This window comes from Gouania willdenowi, chromosome 9, assembly GCF_900634775.1.
Source record: "Gouania willdenowi chromosome 9, fGouWil2.1, whole genome shotgun sequence".
Taxonomy (NCBI): Eukaryota; Metazoa; Chordata; class Actinopteri; order Blenniiformes; family Gobiesocidae; genus Gouania; species Gouania willdenowi.
Window position 1 is genome coordinate 4,813,051 of NC_041052.1, and position 19,030 is coordinate 4,832,080.

General features: G+C 37.4%; 1 protein-coding gene across 4 annotated transcripts; it reads left to right on the forward strand.

The window, feature by feature from the left end:
• Window positions 1–2,499: 2,499 nt before the first annotated feature.
• LOC114469759 (chondroitin sulfate N-acetylgalactosaminyltransferase 1-like) lies at window positions 2,500–14,353 on the forward strand. Of its 4 annotated transcripts, XM_028457550.1 has the most exons (11): window positions 2,500–2,834; window positions 3,043–3,091; window positions 5,489–6,094; window positions 6,741–6,841; window positions 8,359–8,537; window positions 9,501–9,717; window positions 9,787–9,888; window positions 11,100–11,281; window positions 11,382–11,476; window positions 12,613–12,694; window positions 14,070–14,353. In XM_028457550.1, exons 3-11 carry the CDS (start codon window positions 5,732–5,734, stop codon window positions 14,351–14,353), a joined length of 1,605 nt encoding a protein of 534 aa, XP_028313351.1. In that variant the 5' UTR covers window positions 2,500–2,834; window positions 3,043–3,091; window positions 5,489–5,731. The 4 variants fall into 4 exon arrangements, with proteins under 4 accessions (XP_028313351.1, XP_028313353.1, XP_028313355.1 ...); XM_028457552.1 differs by lacking the exon at window positions 3,043–3,091 and having other exon boundaries at window positions 2,784–2,834; XM_028457554.1 differs by lacking the exons at window positions 2,500–2,834; window positions 3,043–3,091 and adding an exon at window positions 3,331–3,425.
• The last annotated feature ends 4,677 nt before the right edge of the window (window positions 14,354–19,030 follow it).

Here is a 19,030-nt window from a genome sequence, read left to right on the forward strand (position 1 = left end):
TGTTTTGTGATAACATAAAGGGAAGAAACACACACCCAGCCTCACTTCTTCTACACTTTTATTAAAAATGTGTTAATCTTTGTCTTTTATTGCACTTAACTGGCCAAAATGGTTCCTTGAATGCAGCACAGTTTGTGCTTGATTTTTAATTGTGGTGAGAAATAGAAAAAAACCGCCCCAAAAAAAACGCTTTTTCATAATAAAAGTCTAAGAATCATCAAAGCTGAAGGATGAGCACGGCTCCATTCTCCAATGTGCCACTTTCATTGTAGGCGAGTCTGTTCCACATTCTCTTGTTGTCTTCAGTTGTGTGTCTGTGTGCATGTCTGTTTGTGTGTCTGTGCGTGTGTGTGAGTGTGAGTGAGTGAACGATTATGAAAGCAAAAACACTGCCCAAATTTAGCACAAAGTCACGAAGCACATTGTCCAGAGAAAACCAACAAGCATCTGCACTAGAATGAATACGTAAATGTGCCAAACAGACTAAAAACATCTCGATCTTGTTGCCTTTTTTGTTTACACAAGTGAAAGAAATAATCACACGGACACATTCCCTGTTTTTGTAATTCAATGGTTGTAAATACCTTGAAACAATAATAAACGGTTGTCTGTTTGCTGCTCTGTGTCCTGTGTCAATTCTCTCAATGATGACTTTTTATCATCAGTACGTAAAAACATGTAAACGTGTAAATAATAAAATAAAATAATTAACAAACTCAGCAAAAAAATAAAAGCTTTTATGACAAAACATGCATAACCTTTGATGATGTAATTATTATTGTAGAGATGCATGATATTATTGACCAATACCCACTATGTCGATATTTTACAACTCATTCGGCTTAACTGCATAGATTGTCTAGTTCCTGATATTGAATTATTAAACACAATTATTCTGTAGAATTTTTATCACATTTGTCAAACTCTAGTGGTTATATTGGACGCTATGAAATCCATTTTATTTTTTTCCAAATTCCATGTTTCCCGCATTAATTTTTTTTACTTTGTTTTTTTTTAGAAATATTAACACATTTTTTCTGAAAATATTAGTTTTTAACTCCTGTGAGGAAACAAAATAAAAATAAAACCACAATTATCCAAAAATATGTCAAAATTAAAAAAAAATTTGTTCAAAATAATGAGTAAGATACAATTAAAAGATAGATATAGTAAGTTATAGTGACATGGATTATTCTGACTGCTCCTTTTTAATTATTCATGTCCTATAAAGATGTATGAGAACAGCATTAAATGTCACAATTTCCCCTCAGGGATCAATAGTTTACTGAATCTGATCAGGTTTATTGAGTAAGTTTTGATCAACTTTGTTTAAATTAACCTAATTTAAATTATCCTGATGACATCATTCCAGACCATAATGATTAACAAAAATAAATGGACACAAGGAAGCATCAGTTATTTCACCACTAGGGACCAGAATATTTTACAGTATTAAAAGTTATCAATAATCTTCAATGTTTAATCACTGCGACAGCGTTTTATCCCGATTCTGTCAATTTAGCAGTGAATTCTGTTTTCATTGGTCGATTCCGTGATTCCGTTCGCAATTCCGTTAACGTGGATTTTATAGGGCCCTTTTTACACCATCCAATTTGGGCCGCAGGAGAAAGTAAAAGAGAAAGAGAAAAAAAAAAAGATGAATTATTGTGAAATTAGCAAATAATTCAGTTGTAGAAATCTCAGCCCTCCACAATTCAATATTCACAATATCGCTAAATTATATCGGCGGACTAGCAAATGCAAAATACTTAACTTTAAAGCCAATGTTAGCCAATAGCGCTAATGTGGCGATAATATCGTGCATCACTAGTTTATTGTAGTTGGTTAATTGTCAGTGTATTTTTTGTTCTAATACAGTAACAGTGGCACTTTTGTTTATTGTTTATTTTTTATATTTTTATTGAGTTGAAAAGGTCACACCCAGAGTGACCATGACCAGAGGTAAAGTCAAACAAAAGCAATTTTTTGAGGGACTTTTTTCCTTTTTTAAAGATATTGTATCGTATTGTCATTGTGAATTCTATCATCCCACCCCTATTTTTATTTTTATTTTTTTTAATGCTGTTTTGGCTTTCCATCTAAGACAAAAAAAAAAAAAAAAAAAAAAACATTTATTACTGGTTTCATCTCAATAGTAGTTTGTGATTTGAGATATTCAATGAAATAAATCAACAACTTGCTTCAATTAGATAAAAATAATAATTTCCTTTAATGTGTGAGGAGTGCAGACATTTATGTGTCACCCACAGCAAAATTAATAATTTTAATTTGCTATTCTCTTCATTCTTTCTTTTTAAATGTTTTTATATCCATGTAAAAATGAAGCAAAGTAACACAGCGTCAGTATTTGAGGAGTCAGAACTCATGAGGCCAACATCTGAATTAAAACAAGGACCATCTGTACGCTGCCTCATTAAATGTGTAAGACCTCGTCCTATTGGCTGACACTGACTGGAGCCTTTTCCCCTACGACAGATCGCAGGTGGCAGAGCATCGAAGTCTGAAGGACATTCCTCTCTTCTATTACTTTTTTATTTTTTTATGAGACTTTAGGGCAGAAAGGAGCCTCACAGAGGCTAAAAACCAAAGGAGTGATGAAGGCAGATGGTGGGAGATCTAAAAGAAAGAGTAAAGCGAGGGATGGAAAAGAAAGAGGGAGGACGCTGTAATAGTTGGAGGATGAGGATGAAGGCGAGATGAAGTCCTGGACAGTTTGGTCTACTCATGCAAACCCAATGCACACTTCAATTTGAACAGGATACAACAGAGTTTGGCTTTTTTTCCTCTACAACACGAATAAGGAGCATCAGTGGGTGAGTGTCATTTATTAAATGTAAAGTCTGCTTCCTTTGGTCACATTTCAGTCCAAAGTTGTAAAAAAAAAAAAAAAAAAAAAATACTGTTAACTTCCCAAACAAATTTAAGCTTTAAGACATTTCCTGTTTGTTGTGTTTTTAAGTCCACATGGTTTGAACTCATCATTTATGCATTTTCTCTTCGTCCAAACATCTACACGCACAGCAGAGGAGCTGCAAACATAAGCAGCTCTTTCATAAAAATCAACCTCTAGGTGAGTCATAAAGAGTCGACTGTGCTGTGAATAAACACACACACACACACACAGACCTTTGCTTGTTGCTCACCCCATCTACCTTCACTGTCGAGGCATTCAGAGTGAACATAAGGTCATGATACGTTTCTTTTTCAGCATTTTTAGTTGTTGCACGAGGATCGTTAAGCTGTTATAAAAACAACTTGATGTAATTATTTGTGCGTGGCAGCACAATTTCCTTGTATTTTTCGTGCTGCGGGGAACAATTTTGTTTGCCGATGTTTTTGTCCACAATTTATGTTTGTGCTGCACAAATTTGCGTCAAGCTGTTTGGAACCAATTGCAAACCAATGTATGTCCATGGGTTTTTATCACTTTAATCATAACCAATTCATCCATTCATCCATCTTCTGACCCGCTTGCTCCTTTTTACAGGATCACAGGGGTCTGCTAGGCTAGTGCCCACCTCCAGCTCTCAATGGGTGTTAGGAAGGGGTACACGCTGGACAGGGTGCCAGTCCATCACAGGGAAACACACTCCAATTTTAGAGACTCCAATCAACCTAAAAGTCATGTTTTTGGATTGTGGGAGGAAGCCAGAGTACCCAGTGGAAACCCACACAGCTTGGGGAGAACATGCAAACTCCACACAGATAGGAACCAAGTGTCCACCCTAGGGCTTAAACCCAGGACCTTCTTGCTGTGAGGCAGACATGCAAACCACTAAACCACCATGCGCCAATTGCAAACCAATGAATGCAAGTTGAACCGTGATTAGGTTGGACCGGGGGGGTGAGCGAGATGGTGGTCCCCCTTTTAAGAAGGGGGATCAGAGGGTGTGTTCCAACTATAGATGGATCACACTCCTCAGCCTCCCTGGTAAGGTCTATTCAGGGGTCCTGGAGAGGAGGGTCCACAGGATTGTTGAATCTCAGATCCAGGAGGAACAATGTGGTTTTCGTCCTGGTTGCTGAACTGTGGACCAGCTCTACAATTCAGCAGAGTTCTTGAGGGGGCATGGGAGTTTGCCCAACCAGTCCACATATGCTTTGTGGACTTGGAGAAAGCATTGACTGTGTTCCTCAGGGATTCCTGAGAGGGGTATCAGACCCCCTGATAAGGTCTGTCAGTTCCCTGTACAACCGGAGTCAGAGCTTGGTTTGCATTGTGGGCAATAAATCGAACTCGTTTCCAGTGAGGGTTGGACCACGCCAGGGCTGCCCTTTCTCACAGATTCTGTTCAGAACTTTTATGGACAGAATTTCTAGGTGCAGCCAAGGCGTTGAGGGGTCCGGTTTGGTGGCCTCAGTATTGAGTCACTGCTTTTTGCAGATGATGTGATAATGTTGGCTCCATCAGGCCGTTAACTTCAACTCTCACTAGATCGATTCGCAGCTGAGTGTGAAGCAGCCGGGATGAGAATCAGCACCTCCAAATCCGAGTCCATGGTTCTCGACTGGAAAAAGGTGGAGTGCCTTCTCTAGGTTGGAGATGAGGTCCTGCTCCAAGTGGAGGAGTTTACGTACCTCGGGGTCTTGTTCACGAGTGAGGGAAGGATGGAGCGAGAGATCGACAGGCGGATTGGTGCAGCGTCCACACCAATCCGTTGTGGTGAATTTATCGGTCGATCTACATTAATACTCTCACCTTTGGTCATGAACCGAAAGAACAAGATCTCGGGTACAAGTTTTTGTCTTGCAGGTCCGTGGGATCCTCAGTGTGGAGTTACAGAGACTCAGCGGCTCTGTCTCCACCCTTTTCTCTGCCCACACCCAACACAGCATAACGTGGATGGCTGTTCATCATAGGAATGGGATCCACACAAGGTTCCTGCTGCTTAACAGAAGGTTTTCCTTGCCGCCATGATGAATTCATGTTGGGTGTGGGATACATATGTATGTGTATATACGTATATATGCATGTGTGTATCCATAAAATGAAGAGTCCGTCCTTAAGACTGCTCTACTGTAAAGTGCCTTGAGATACCATTGGTTATGATTTGGCGCTATACAAATAAAGATTGATTGATTGATTGATTGAAGTGGCCGAAATGAGTTTACACTGGGCTCTCCCTTAGAGATACGGTGAGAAGCTCAGTCATCAGGGAGGAGCTTGAGCAGAACCACATAAGGTGGGTCACGCCCCTAACTAGGATGCCCCTCCCTGGTTAGGTATTCAGGGCACGTCCCTCTGTAATTAGACCTTGAAGACCCAGGACACGCTGGAGGGACTATGTCTCTCAGCTGGCCTGGGAATGCCTCGGGATCTCTGGGAAATGCTGAATAAAGTGGCCAGGGAGAGGAAAGTTTGGGGATGCTGCCCCCGCGACCAGACTACGGATAAACAGTCGAAGAGGGATGGATGGATGGTGTTTAAAAAGGCTTTGAATTTAAAAATTGACTTTCTGTTTTACAGGAATCTAAAGCACCACAGGAGTGACTTCAACACACATTGCTGTCATAAGCTAAGCAGAAATGAATACTAGCAGAGGATGCTCGCTGCTTACAGACGATCACTCTATGTAAAAATGGAAGCACTGTAAAGTTTTATTGAATCTGTAATCTACTGATAGAAACAATGAGTAGACCATGAGTCATATCCACATTTAAGGTGAATTCTAATCAGTAAATTATAGGATAGTTTAGAAACAGTCCATCAATGTTGCTCCGCTGGCTAATGGCCCTGCTGGGACGGGTCGGTCTCTTCGTGCTGGCTTTGTGCTGCTGCCTTGCATTGGTTTACCTCCTGGCCTGTAAACCAACATCTAAGGGCAGCCATCAGTCTCTGCTGTGGTCTGGAGCTGCCTCCACCAAGGAGGGATACTTGGCTTTGTTACAAGAAAGAGAGGACTCACACCGACATTATATCAACAGCCTGAGCAAGCAGATCGCCCAGCTAAAGGAGGCTCTGCAGGAGAGGACGCAGCAGCTGGAGGATTCACTTCATAAAGCCAAAACCAAAGGGATTCTGCCTCAGGGCTTAGAGAGCCTGCACAAGTCCTCCACCCAGTCTGACCTCAAGGTAGGAACCAGTAAAACACAGCAGACAATGTCATCTTAGTTTATACTATCAATTAAAACATTACATTCCCGCATGCAGTTATGGGCCAATGAAAATAGAAACAAAAAAGCACTTTTTCAGATTTCAGGAGACTGTCACCCAAGAACCAATGCATACAGTATATGTGACTAATCATGAGTGATATAATCAGTCTATGTTCATAGCTCAAAGCTGATCTAATTACAGGGAGCTGAGGCATATGTAAAGTAGTTTACTGAAGGCCCAAACATGTTCTTGAACCAAAACCCCAACAAACTTTTTTCCAAATTTAAGCAGCTGCCACATCCAAATAGGATGTATAGCAGATCTTTTTGCATATTCTGAGAGAGTAGGTGGAGCTGTGTTACTATACCAAATTTCAGTTTCCTATGTGGTGTAGTTCCTAAGATACTGGAAAAATAAGGATGCAAGAAAAGCTACACATACCCCCCTCACTCAACTGTCCATCGCTCAAAAAGTATTCATCAGATCAAACTACGATTATACAGTAAACATGAGACTGAAGCATGTCCTGAAATGTTTTATAATGACATGGAATGACCCAGTAGTGATACATTTAGAGTGGAATCATGGTATATACTAAAAGGCTGTCTCTCCTTTTTTGCAGGAGTTCTTCCGCTCACAGCTGAAACAAGCAGAGGTGAACTCAGGTGTGAAGCTGCCCAGTGAATACGCACTCATTCCCTTCGACACGTTCACTCTGCAGAGGTGAGTGTGATTGAGCAACTGACGGAACGGGGACCAAATGCGGTCACAATCTAATGTTGTGTGGTCTCACACAAATACACACAAAATGACTCCAAAAACTTACAAAATGACACAAAACAACCAAAAAAAAAATACTCAAAAATTACTCCTAAAAGTACACAATATTAAAGGAAAATACAGAAAAGGACAACAAAATTACACAAACTACCCCCAAAAAAACTACAAACAAGAAAACTGATAAAGTGCAAACCTCCTCCAAGCTCCAAATCTCCTCTTTGCCAGATATTTACTGGCAGTTATCTGGATCAGTGATCAATAATCATGGTATTATGATGATCATTGATCAGTCACACTTTAAAGGACTGTAAGAAAATGTCTAGCATATCTCTGTGCTGTTGTAAGATCAAAACAGATGTGTTCAAAATGTCACACTCCGTACTACACACTACAATCTCAATGAGTATACACTGTCTACTTTATACTATAAATATGATTAGAATGATGAGCGTTCCCACTGAAGTACATTTCCAAGTTTCCCAAGATGCATTTGGAACCTACGACGACAAAAACCTGAATCACACTGAGGCTAAATATCTCTGTTGATTCTCCACCTTTGAAAGTTCTGAAAACATTATAAGTGAGAAAGTGACCAAGTAGAATATCAACATGTGCTCATTTGATCTATAAAACTCACGTAAACACATTTTTATGCCGACATTTCAGAGACTTTTTGAGACCCTATAATGTGCTACAGACGAAACTTACGGTTAACTTCAAAACAAGAGCCCTATTTTAAGTGTTAAAAAAACTAATGGATGACAAGAAGAGATGCTTTTATTTTGAAAAAGGGATGTTGATTTTTAGCTTGAAGCCAGTCCCAGGACCATTTTACATTTCGCTCTCAATGTGGGGTTGAGTATGACTACTGTGCCCACCGTGCATATAAAAATGTCTTAATATAGTATACATCCAGGTATTTCTCATGTATTCAGTCTTTTCATACCATCTAATGTGAACACTACATACTCATTTTGAGTACGTTAGGATGACATTTGTTGTAGAACCAGCACAAACAGCTGAACATCAGGATTTTTTTTTTTTCTATTAAAAACTGATCCAGATTCATGACATTGGACCAGATCATCCCTAAAATTTAATCACTTGTTTACTATCCCAATTTGGAAATTTAAGATTTATTAGGTTTTGAGTTCAGGGACAAATTAATAAATAATGCCAGCAAAAGCATAAGCTCTATGGCAGAGGTTATGTACAAACAAAAAACAGAAAATATGACTCCAAAAACACACAAAGCAACCATTAAACGGTACCTGAACCCTCTTTTCTTTCCTATATTAATGCACAGATTAGTTATTCTAAATTCTGACATGAATGTTGATAATGTCGCCCACGTTGTAATAAAAGTTGCCCGTCTGTGTTACTTTATGTGCGCAACTGTGCTGTTGGTGTATTACCGGCACTGCTACTGCCCAATAATGGAGAAGGACTTTATTTTCTAGGGTTTATCAGCTGGAGACAGGTCTGTCGAGGCACCCAGCAGAACGTCCTGTGAGGAAAGACCACAGAGACGAGCTGCTGGTTACCGTGGAAACCGCTCTGCACATCCTCAATGGACCCCAGCCACACACCGACATCACACGGGGCAAACGCACATACTCTCCTTCAGACTTCATACAAGGTGACTGATGATAACTCAGCTCATTCATACATTCATACCTGTAAACATATAAAAACTGTTCACAGACTAAACTGTTCTTATAACTTTAGAGGGAAACTAAACTTGAAACAACAGTATGCTCGGACTACAAAAAAACGTGTATTTTCATCTATTTTTTTATTTGTTTGGTTTAAAATAAATAAATAATTAAATATACATACATTCATTGACTCAGGGCTTCATTCAGTCATTCACTAACCATTTTTTTTCTTCTCTTGAGTCTCTAAACTGGCTGTAAAAGAGGATGTTGAAAATTAGACAAAATAGACACTTATATAAACAGAATTATTCTGCAGACTCTTTATCTTGTGTCAAACATAAGGCCCGGGGGCCAAATCCAGACCTTTAGACCATCCAATTCAGGGAGCTTTTGCAACAGAAAGTAAAAAAACACAAATTCAATGAATATCACAATATTTCGAGGATTGCAATATTCCCCACGCTTTTATCACATGACTGCAGTCATTTTAAATCTCAAATTATTCAAATAACTCAATTATTTTACATAATTTTGCCAAATTAAACAAAAATTGTTCACAAAATCAATAACATTTAAAAGACAAAGGCACTGACATCTGTCAGTTATTACGTCAAAGAGCAAACTTGGGGCCATTAAACAGTAACTATATTTTTCATCATGTAACGAATAAATGGGGTACCTAAATTTATTTTATTTAAAACTTAATTTTTGAAAATTGTGCGATATTCCATAAAAACTTAATAGGTGTTTCTTTTTTTCCTGCAATAAAATCAAACAAGACTAATGAGCTGCTTTCATCACAAACAGGAAACGAGAAAGTTCTTCTAATTAATTAATTGAAGCAGTTTTGGTTTCTTCAAATAAAAAACAGTCATTGATTCCAGATCATAGACACTGTGTTAGCTTTAAACTAGCTAATAATCTGTTAAACCTTTATTCCACAGGGTTGACTCGTACTGAGCGTGACAGAGGGAGTGTGTATGAGCTCACGTTTAAAGGCTCCGGCCCCCAGGATTTCACCCAGCTGGTTCTCTTCAGGCCCTTCGGCCCCATCGTGAAGGTGACCAGTAAGAGCGTGAGCACACGCAGTATGATCATCAACATCATCGTTCCTCTGTCTAAGAGGGCCGACGCCTTCTGGCAGTTCATCAAGAACTTCAGGTGATGCTGAAATCTGTGATGAAAACCCAATCACTGTTCATTAGCTTTAATGTGATGCTTGTGGTTCAGGGAGGTGTGCATCCATCAGGACAGCAGGGTTCATCTCACCGTGGTTTACTTTGGTCGAGATCAGATTGAGCAGGTGAAAGCTGCGATGGATCAAACCACCAGGTAAAGTTATTCTATTAAATTAAGTCAGGATCTAACGGAGTGCTACCATTCAGTCAGGGTCATTCTACATGATGACAGCTCCATATGAAGGTCATGTAAGCTAACCTAGAAGGTGGGATTCCAAGTCTTTGTATTTCAAAAGCCAAGAATGAGTTAGAACCTTCAGCCAGAAATCCTTACAGGTGAAAGCTGAAGGGGTGACATGAGAGCAACAGGAGAGAGAGAGTTAGGGTGGGACAATAGAAGGAGATTCATTTTAATCACAATACTTAGGTGTGGATTCAATTTATATCATGATTCTGATTTATTAAGTATTACGATTTGACGAATATTCCAATTTCATATTTCCATATTTTCCGTATGCAAAAATCTAATTTGAATCATACACTTCTAGAAAACAATATGAGTCCCAGTTCCAAACATGGTTAGAAAATGATGGGAAATCTATTATGTGGAGCAATATCATCACAATACATATATATATATACACATACATATATATATATATTTTGTCCCTAGTCATTTTATATCCTCATCTTTAAGTTCAAAATTCAAGATTTTGGATTAATTATTGTCGTAAAACAAACAATTTCAGGTGCATGCTCAGAATTGGACTGAAGTATTTTTAAAAGTAGAATAAATAGATTAAAATGATATAAAAAATAGTTTTGTCTAAAATAAGGTCATGTTAGGGATAAAAGTGAATTTCCCCATTCTTCTGTTTAACAATAAACAAAGTCCATCGGTTCTGTTTGACAGTTTTTTTCAAACTTGGGATCAGGACCCCATGAGGGGTCGCCTGGAAATTTCTAGGGAGAAAAAAAATTAATTAAATAACTCAGGTAAAAATGATTACATTTTTTTTTATATATTGTTTTAATTATCTTTATTATAATTGAAATACACACCACACAATAAATAACAAATAGCTGTATCCACTACCTAAATAGGGTACAGTATAGCACTTGTCACTTTGTGCACTAATCCTGGCTACTCTGTATTTGGAACACACTTTAATTAACATGATCAAAAACTAATTCTAGAAAAAAAAAAAATGTCTCTGGGGTCGCCGGACATTTGTGACATAAAAATGGGGTCACGACCCAAAAAAAGGTTTGGAACCTCTGCCTTAAAGATATTTCTTCATAGAGCGCTCTAACTGAATCTACAAAGACTGTTTACTCACCTTTCTGACTCTCTTTCTCTGTCAGGGAGACGCGTTTCAGGGGCTTCACGTTGATCCAGCTCAATGAGGAGTTTTCTCGAGGACGAGGTTTGGATGTGGGGGCCAGAGCCTGGAGGCGGAGCCACAACGTCCTCCTGTTCTTCTGTGATGTTGACATTCACTTCACCGCCGACTTCCTCACGTCCTGTCGTCTGAACGCAGAGCCTGGTAGGAGGCAGGACGCCTTGTCGTCATCATAATCTGGTAGCAGATACGTTGGTTGAACAATGAGTTTAATAAAGCTTTGAACACATGTCACTCATTGCAGGTAAAAAGGTTTACTACCCTGTTCTCTTCAGCCAGTACAACCCTTCAATCATCTACAGCAATCACACGCTGCCTCCGTCTCTCCAGCAGCAAATGGTTTGTATTGCTTAGACCACGTGTCAAAGTCAAGGCCTGGGGGCCAAATCCGGCCCTTTAGAGCAGACATGGGCACATGTGGCACCCCAAAATTGTAATTCAAAAAGTTGAAAAGGTTGTGAATCCCACATTACAGAGTAGCTCCAAAGACACACAAACTGTCCACAAAATGGCAGAAAAACAACAAAAATACAGAAAATGACAGAAAAATACACATAATTACAAAAAAATTCCTCCCAAAACACACAAATCGGCAGCAAAATGCAAAAAAGTACACAAAAAATTCAAAAGAAATACACAAAATATAAAATGACAGACAACAAGAGACAAAATGACTACGAAAACACACAAAACACATTACAAAATAGCTCCAAAGACACACAAACTGTTAAACAAATTACACAAAATGACAGGAAAATACAGAAAACCCCAAAAAATGCACAAATCAACAAAAATGATTATAACAACAAATAACAAAAACACACAAAATGACTAAAAACTGATAAAACAACAAAACCACAGACAAAGACAAAAAAATGAAATGTATTTTTGCTCCGATTGGTCTTTATTGTTAATGAATGTTGATCATGTGACCCTCGGAACAGATACAATCACATTTTGTGGCCCTCGCTGTGATAGAGTCCCTGCTTCAGAGCATCACTATAAGCTCACAGGATAAAGTCGGAATTCCAGAAAACATTAATTATCGTGTAAAATTTTAAATACCAAGTAATTCACTTGTAGATATCTCAACCCTTCCAAATATTTAAATTCAATGAATATTCATTACATTAGCCAGGGCTCACAGTTTTCCCACACTTTTATCCCATTTTTTATCGTAAATTGTTGAAAAAGAAATGTTTATCTTTTCTAAAATTCTGCACTTTTATTAAAATATTTCCGCAAATGTTTCCCAAATTGAATAAAAATTGGTCACAAACTAGGGAAATTTGAAGATTAACTTCCATTACTTTACATATATTCAGAGAGCAGAAAACTGTTCAAATTGCTCATTTTTCCCACCTAAAATTTGCAGCCCACTTGGAATTAAACTGGTCTGTATTTGGCCCCTTGAACTAAAACAAACAACTTTTCAACCTTTGAAAATCCACATTCATGTTTTTGTGCTGTTTCAGGTCATCAGGAGGGAAAATGGCTTCTGGAGAGACTTTGGCTTTGGAATGACTTGTCAGTACAGGTCAGACTTCATCAACATCGGTAATAACTATCAGCCTGTCTTCATTTAAATTAAATAAATCCATAACACTGACAATTTTACGTCATCATTTTCTTTATAATTTTAGTAAAGAAACATGTACTGTACTTATTATTTGCACTGTTTAACTTATATTAGCTGGTGTTTCAATATATTTGAGGGATCCTTGTGTTGTTGTGTTAGTTTTGCAGAAAAATCTCATTTAAAAAAACCCCAAATTGAACAAATTTCAAGCTAAATTCTATTTGGACAACGCAGATACGGGCAACAGGGGGGCCACATAGAGCCCCTGGTTTCATTTTGTTCGACCCCTGGCCCCAACATAAATGTTGAAAAGAATAAAAACACACAAAATGGCCAAGATACACAAAATATTTCCCAAAACACACAAAAATAACTTTGAAAACATACAAAATTACATAAAACTAACAAAAGTATAAGTAAAAAAAATGTACAAAATGACAACAAAAAGACAAAACAATTGAAAGACAAACCCTGTATTCTCAATGCAATGAATACAGGCGTGTGTGTGGGTCTTTTTAAAATTAGCATTATTTCTTTTTTTTTAAATGTACAAATGATAAAAAAATGACCTAAAACCTGAAAATTTATATAATTTAATAGAATAAAACAGACTTTCATTCAAATAAGGACAATACAATTATACAAAGTTCTAAAACAATGAATGCAAGCTACTGTTAATTTTCAACTCTTGTCCTAGTTGGGATCTTACATAGGGTATAATAATTATATATATATATTATTTTTAAATCAAAAAGTAGTTAAATATACAGATTTTATTTAAAGATTTGTTATGCAAAATGTTTCAAACATCAGAATCCCTTTATTATTAAAAAAAAAAAAATCACAAATAAAAGAATAAAAATGTTAACAAAGATGAAATAAAGAATAAACAATAAATAAGTGTATAATTAAGTAAAAGACTGTTAAAAATAGGGATCAGATACACACATTAGAGTAGAAAATAAAGTAGGATAGATAATAATAATACAAACATGATGATATTTGGAGTTATCACGAAGAATAAAATGAATCTCTTAATATAATAATAAATATGATTACATTTAAAGCAATAATGACAACTGAAGTGTTTTCTTCTGGAAATGTAACTCCCTGTAAAAACAGGTGAACATATTTAGGTCATAATATGAGTGAGTTTACAATCACACAGACTTGGTGTTATTTTGGTGTTTTAGATCATTTTTCTTGGCTATTATCTTTGTTTTTTACATTTATGATGAGCTTTCACTGAACAATCCTTTCGTTTCTTTACATTTCCTCACTGATGGTTGATCTATTTCACAATAATCACCATGACAACTGAGGTTAAACTCTACTCTCCCTGACTGCTCACAGGTGGGTTTGATCGCAGTATTAAAGGCTGGGGGCTCGAGGACGTCCACCTGTACCGGAAGTACCTTCACAGTAAGCTCATGGTGATCCGGGCTCCGTCTCGAGGACTTTTTCACCTGTGGCACGAGAAGAGCTGCGCAGACGAGCTTCCTCAGGATAAATATAAGATGTGTATGCAGACCAAAGCCATGAGTGAAGCCTCCCACGACCAGCTGGGGGCGCTGTTGTTCAAACCACAGATTGAGAAGCATTTAAACTCCCAGAGACACACGAACAAAAGATCCTGAGAAAAATAATGAAGATGCTATGTTTGCAAAACAAAATATTATTACTGGCATGATGGCAGTAAAGATGATTTAAAAAAACAAACTAAATGTGTTTTATTTCTTTTTTATGACAAATAAACAACTAATGTTTTTTCCTTTGATGTTCAGCTGTGGTTCTCCCAGGACAGGGGTCTGCAACCTGCGGCTCTGGAGCCTAATGTGGCTTTTTGCAATGGCTCCCTATAGCTTTAAAAAAAGACTTGACTGTTATTTTTTTTATAGAGGCTATTAATGGTTACCTGGGTTAATTGGAAAAAGAATTTTAGTTACCGTAATACAATCAAACAGTCAGTCATCGGGACATTGCAAAAGGAACCTGGGTTAGTCAAAACAATTCAAAAACCTGGGTTGGTTAAAAAAAGCAAGAACATAATTAAACAGAACAATCTAAAAATGGATCAAAAGCATAATCCACTGTTGTCCACATCACCATGACGAGGTTATCCTCCTTCTTGATTGAAAAACAAAAAGTTTTTATTAAAACACTTACTTTGGGGGCTTGGGTTTCTTTCAATCAACATTTCTGTGGTTCTAGTGGTATTGCCAAAAACAAACTACAAGGGAGGGGGCAGCACCTACCTCTGGGTGTGCTAGCACATGGTGGGGCCTCTGACGGTGGTGTCGACTCTGTCACTGGTTTGAAAGTCACCTTGAGATCAAAGAGGGATGAAGGTCCTTGTTCAAGACCAGCAGAGTCATTATGGCCGACACCATCAAAGCAAGACCCTAACCTTTAAGTAACGCAATCGCCTGCAAAGAGAAACTCAGACAACGAACAGATTTAAACATTAGCCAGCTGATCAAAAATATTTACCATAACCTTAGCTGGGGGGGAGACAAATTTTAACATTAGCCGGTAGATTAAAAATATTTAAATTTAGCTGAAGGGACAGATAAAAAAAATTAGTCTGCAGATTTTAAATATTAGCCGCCAAATAAACAGCATTAGCCACCAGATATAAAATATTTGACCTTAGCTGGGGGGACAAATTTCAACATTAGCTGGCAGGTTAAAAATATTTAAATTTAGCTTTGGGGCAGATTCAAACATTAGCCAGCAGATTAAAAAGATTAAACATTAGCTGGAAGGACAAACATTAGCTAGCAAATTAAAATTAAAATTTTTTTAAATGTTGCTGGGGACAGAATAAAAATATTTAAATTTAGCTGGGGGACAAATTTCAACATTAGCTGGCAGGTTAAAAATATTAGCCAGCAGATTAAAAATATTTAAATTTATCTGGGGAAACAGATTTAAAAATAGTATCTGGCAAATAAACCAGCATTAACATTAGCAAACAAAATATTTAACCTTAGCTGGGAGGACAGTTTTCAACATTAGCATAAACAGTAGAAATATTAAACATTAGCTGGGACAGATTTAAAATTTAACACCATGATACAAATATTAAACATTAGCTGCAGCAGATTTTTCCACAATAGAAATATTTAACCTTAGCTGGGAGAGAATGCATTAAATTGTTTTAGCAAAGTACAGTAAATAGTTATTTTAACATACAGATATTTCTACAAATACAATACAGCAGATATTTCACATTACAATACAGGAGATTTTTCAACATATACATTTTGACATACAGTCAATATTTAACATATACACAATATAATAAAACTTGAATTCACATCCCATGTGACAAAGGTCCTGAAAAGGCTGGTCCTGGTCCTTCTCAGAATGTAGGTGAGTTTCAGTCTTCGAGTCGATGTGGGCGTGTCCTCCCATCACTTATCTGGATGCACTTAAACATCTTTAATCTGCAGTTCTTCTTAAAATTCACAAATCTTCTGAAAATGAAGAGCTCCATTTCTTCTGAAAATATGCAATTCTTCTGAAAATGAACGGTTTTGTTTCTTCTGAAAATTTTCAATTCTTCTGAAAATGAACGGTTCCGTTTCTTCAGAAATTTCACAATTATTCTGAAAATTAACAGTTCCATTTCTAAAAATTTGCAATTATTCTCAAAATAGACTGTTTCACATCATCATGAATCATTGAAAATGTAATAAAAATTTAAGGGATCACTTTAGAGCATAAACATGTACACGCTACTAAAATTTGGAGTCGGCCCTTATGGATTTTTATCTGTGTGGCATTTATGTTAAACACATTTTAATGTTACTTTGATTAATCAATTTTCATAAAGTCCAGTTTACGAAGACTCAAAGACTTGTAACAAACAAATCTTGACTCCGCAAGTAGGCACGCAATAAAAATTCATCAAGTTTTGGTGGTAAAATTTGTCAAACGTTAAACTCAGACTGCCACTACTACTGGAACTATGACAATGATTGGGTTTGATTTGCAGATCAAATCATGACCCAGCAACAACACAAGCCACAAACCATCTATTATATTCAACATTAAGGTACTCTGTGGTGATTACACTAAGAGTAAAATAACCTAAACATTAAATAATATCATCAGCTGTAGTGACTAAACTAGGGTGTGCGTGCTAAACACTACAACACCATGTGTTAGTGTTTCAACCCGTTAAACCAAGAGTGTCAAACATTTAGCAGTTAGCATAAATATTAGTAATACGTTATTTTATGTGGAATTAGTTTGACACCCTTGATCTAATATAAAAAAAACGGTTCTCGTACTATGCGATGTCTTCAATCGACCGATGTCCAGGGTCGACCCACAGCGATGAGCCACGCCCAGCGATGAGCCACGCCCAGCGATGAGCCACGCCCAGCGATGAGCCACGAGTGGCAGAGTGGGCCGACGGCAGATTTGGCCAACGTGGGGCAGTGTTGGCCCACGTGCAAAGTCGGCCAACGTGCAGCGTTAACGACATGCAAAGTTGACTCACTGCAGAGTGAGCCGATGCAGTGTCGACCCACGTGCACAGGTGACCCACGTGCACAGGTGACCCACGTGCACAGCTGCCATTGAAGCTCAGAAAGAGTGAGTGACTGGAAGCCACACCTTAAATATGTTTGGCCAATCAAGGGAATGAGCTTCACCTGTGACAGGTGAACCAATGGGAAGAGCGCAATCTACTCACTCTCATGCTGCATTCAAGGACACTCGGAAATCTGCCTTTGAAGCGCGTCAAAAATTGGGTGATACTAAAGATTAGATTAGATTAGATTAGAGTATCTTTATTGATCCTGCAGTGGAAAAATTACATTGTCATTACAGGTCAGATAAGATAAAGTGCAACAATAATAAAAAAAAAAGACAACATAAGGCAACACACAGAAAACCCAAATGACACCCGAAAAAAAGTGCAATGAAGATAAAATAAACAATAAAATAATAGAGGCTATATATAAATAGAAAAAAAGTATATATATTTATACATAATTACAGGTGAGGCAATGATCATGGCTCAGGTGGTAGAGGGGGTTGTTTTCTAAGCAAGAGGTTGGGGGTTCTATAACGGTTTATATGTCGAAGTGTCCTTGGGCAAGACACTGACCTCTAAATCGTTTCCAGTGGTTGAGCAGCACCCAGCATGGCAGCTCAGTCCCATTGGTGTGTGAATGGGTGAATGAGCTGATATTGTAAAGTGCTTTGAAACTACTTCAGTGTAGGGATGAAGCACTATATAAATCAAGTCCATTTACCATAAATATATATTTGCATTTAGCATCCATCCATCCATTTTCTGACCCTCTTGCTCCTTCTTTCATGGTCACAGAGTCTGCTGGTGCCTATCTGCAGCTCTCAATGTGGGGGTACACCCTAAACAGGGCACCACCTTTGTTTTAATGATGTGTTAGATGAATTGCATAATGTACATTAAGGCTGTTTTCATAACTGTATTATGTAAGAAAGACAATCCTGTGTGTGGTAAAATAGAGCAGAAATAAAAATGGGAGGAAGCAGCCTTTGTGGCACTTTCAAATGTTTCCATTGAAGACGGAAAATAGTGACAGGTTATGGCACCAAAAAGAGGGATTGAGACAAAAAGTCTGTATAGTTTCCCCAAAGTCTCTGATCATAGCAGCCAGACTATTAAAGGGAAATCTTTGGTTTTTTTAGTGAGCTTCTTATGTAGAGCTTCACTCACCCCTGCTCCAAGCCTCTGTGGTGCATTCACCCCCAGATCAAAGAGCCCAACCCCAATCCCAATATTAAGAAGAATATACAGAATGAGAGAAGAATATATAAAATGACTACAAAATTACTCAAAAAACACACAAAACCACTACCAAAATACACAAAATGATGACAAAAATATGCAAAATTACTCCACAAACACACGATAGAAGAACAAAAACAGTAAAACATAACAAATATACAAAAAAAAGACACTGAAAATATACAAATTACATAAATAAAAATACACAAAATGACAACAAAAATATATAGGTTTTTTAAAATGAGTCATATGACACACAATAAGAAAAATATACAGAAGACAATATACAAAATTACTCAAAACAATGAAGAAAAAACGCCAGACAACGATCAAATGCATCACATTTCAATGCCGGTTATTTTCTCAGTTTTAGAGTTCATAAATGTAGCTTTACTTAGAACCTGAGAATCTTTTTTTTTTATCTTTAAATGAATTAATTGGTGTTATTTTATTTTTTAATTGTTTTATTTTATACAGATGCCTTTGTGGAAAATAAATTAGGATGCAATGTGTGAAGTCCAGTCAG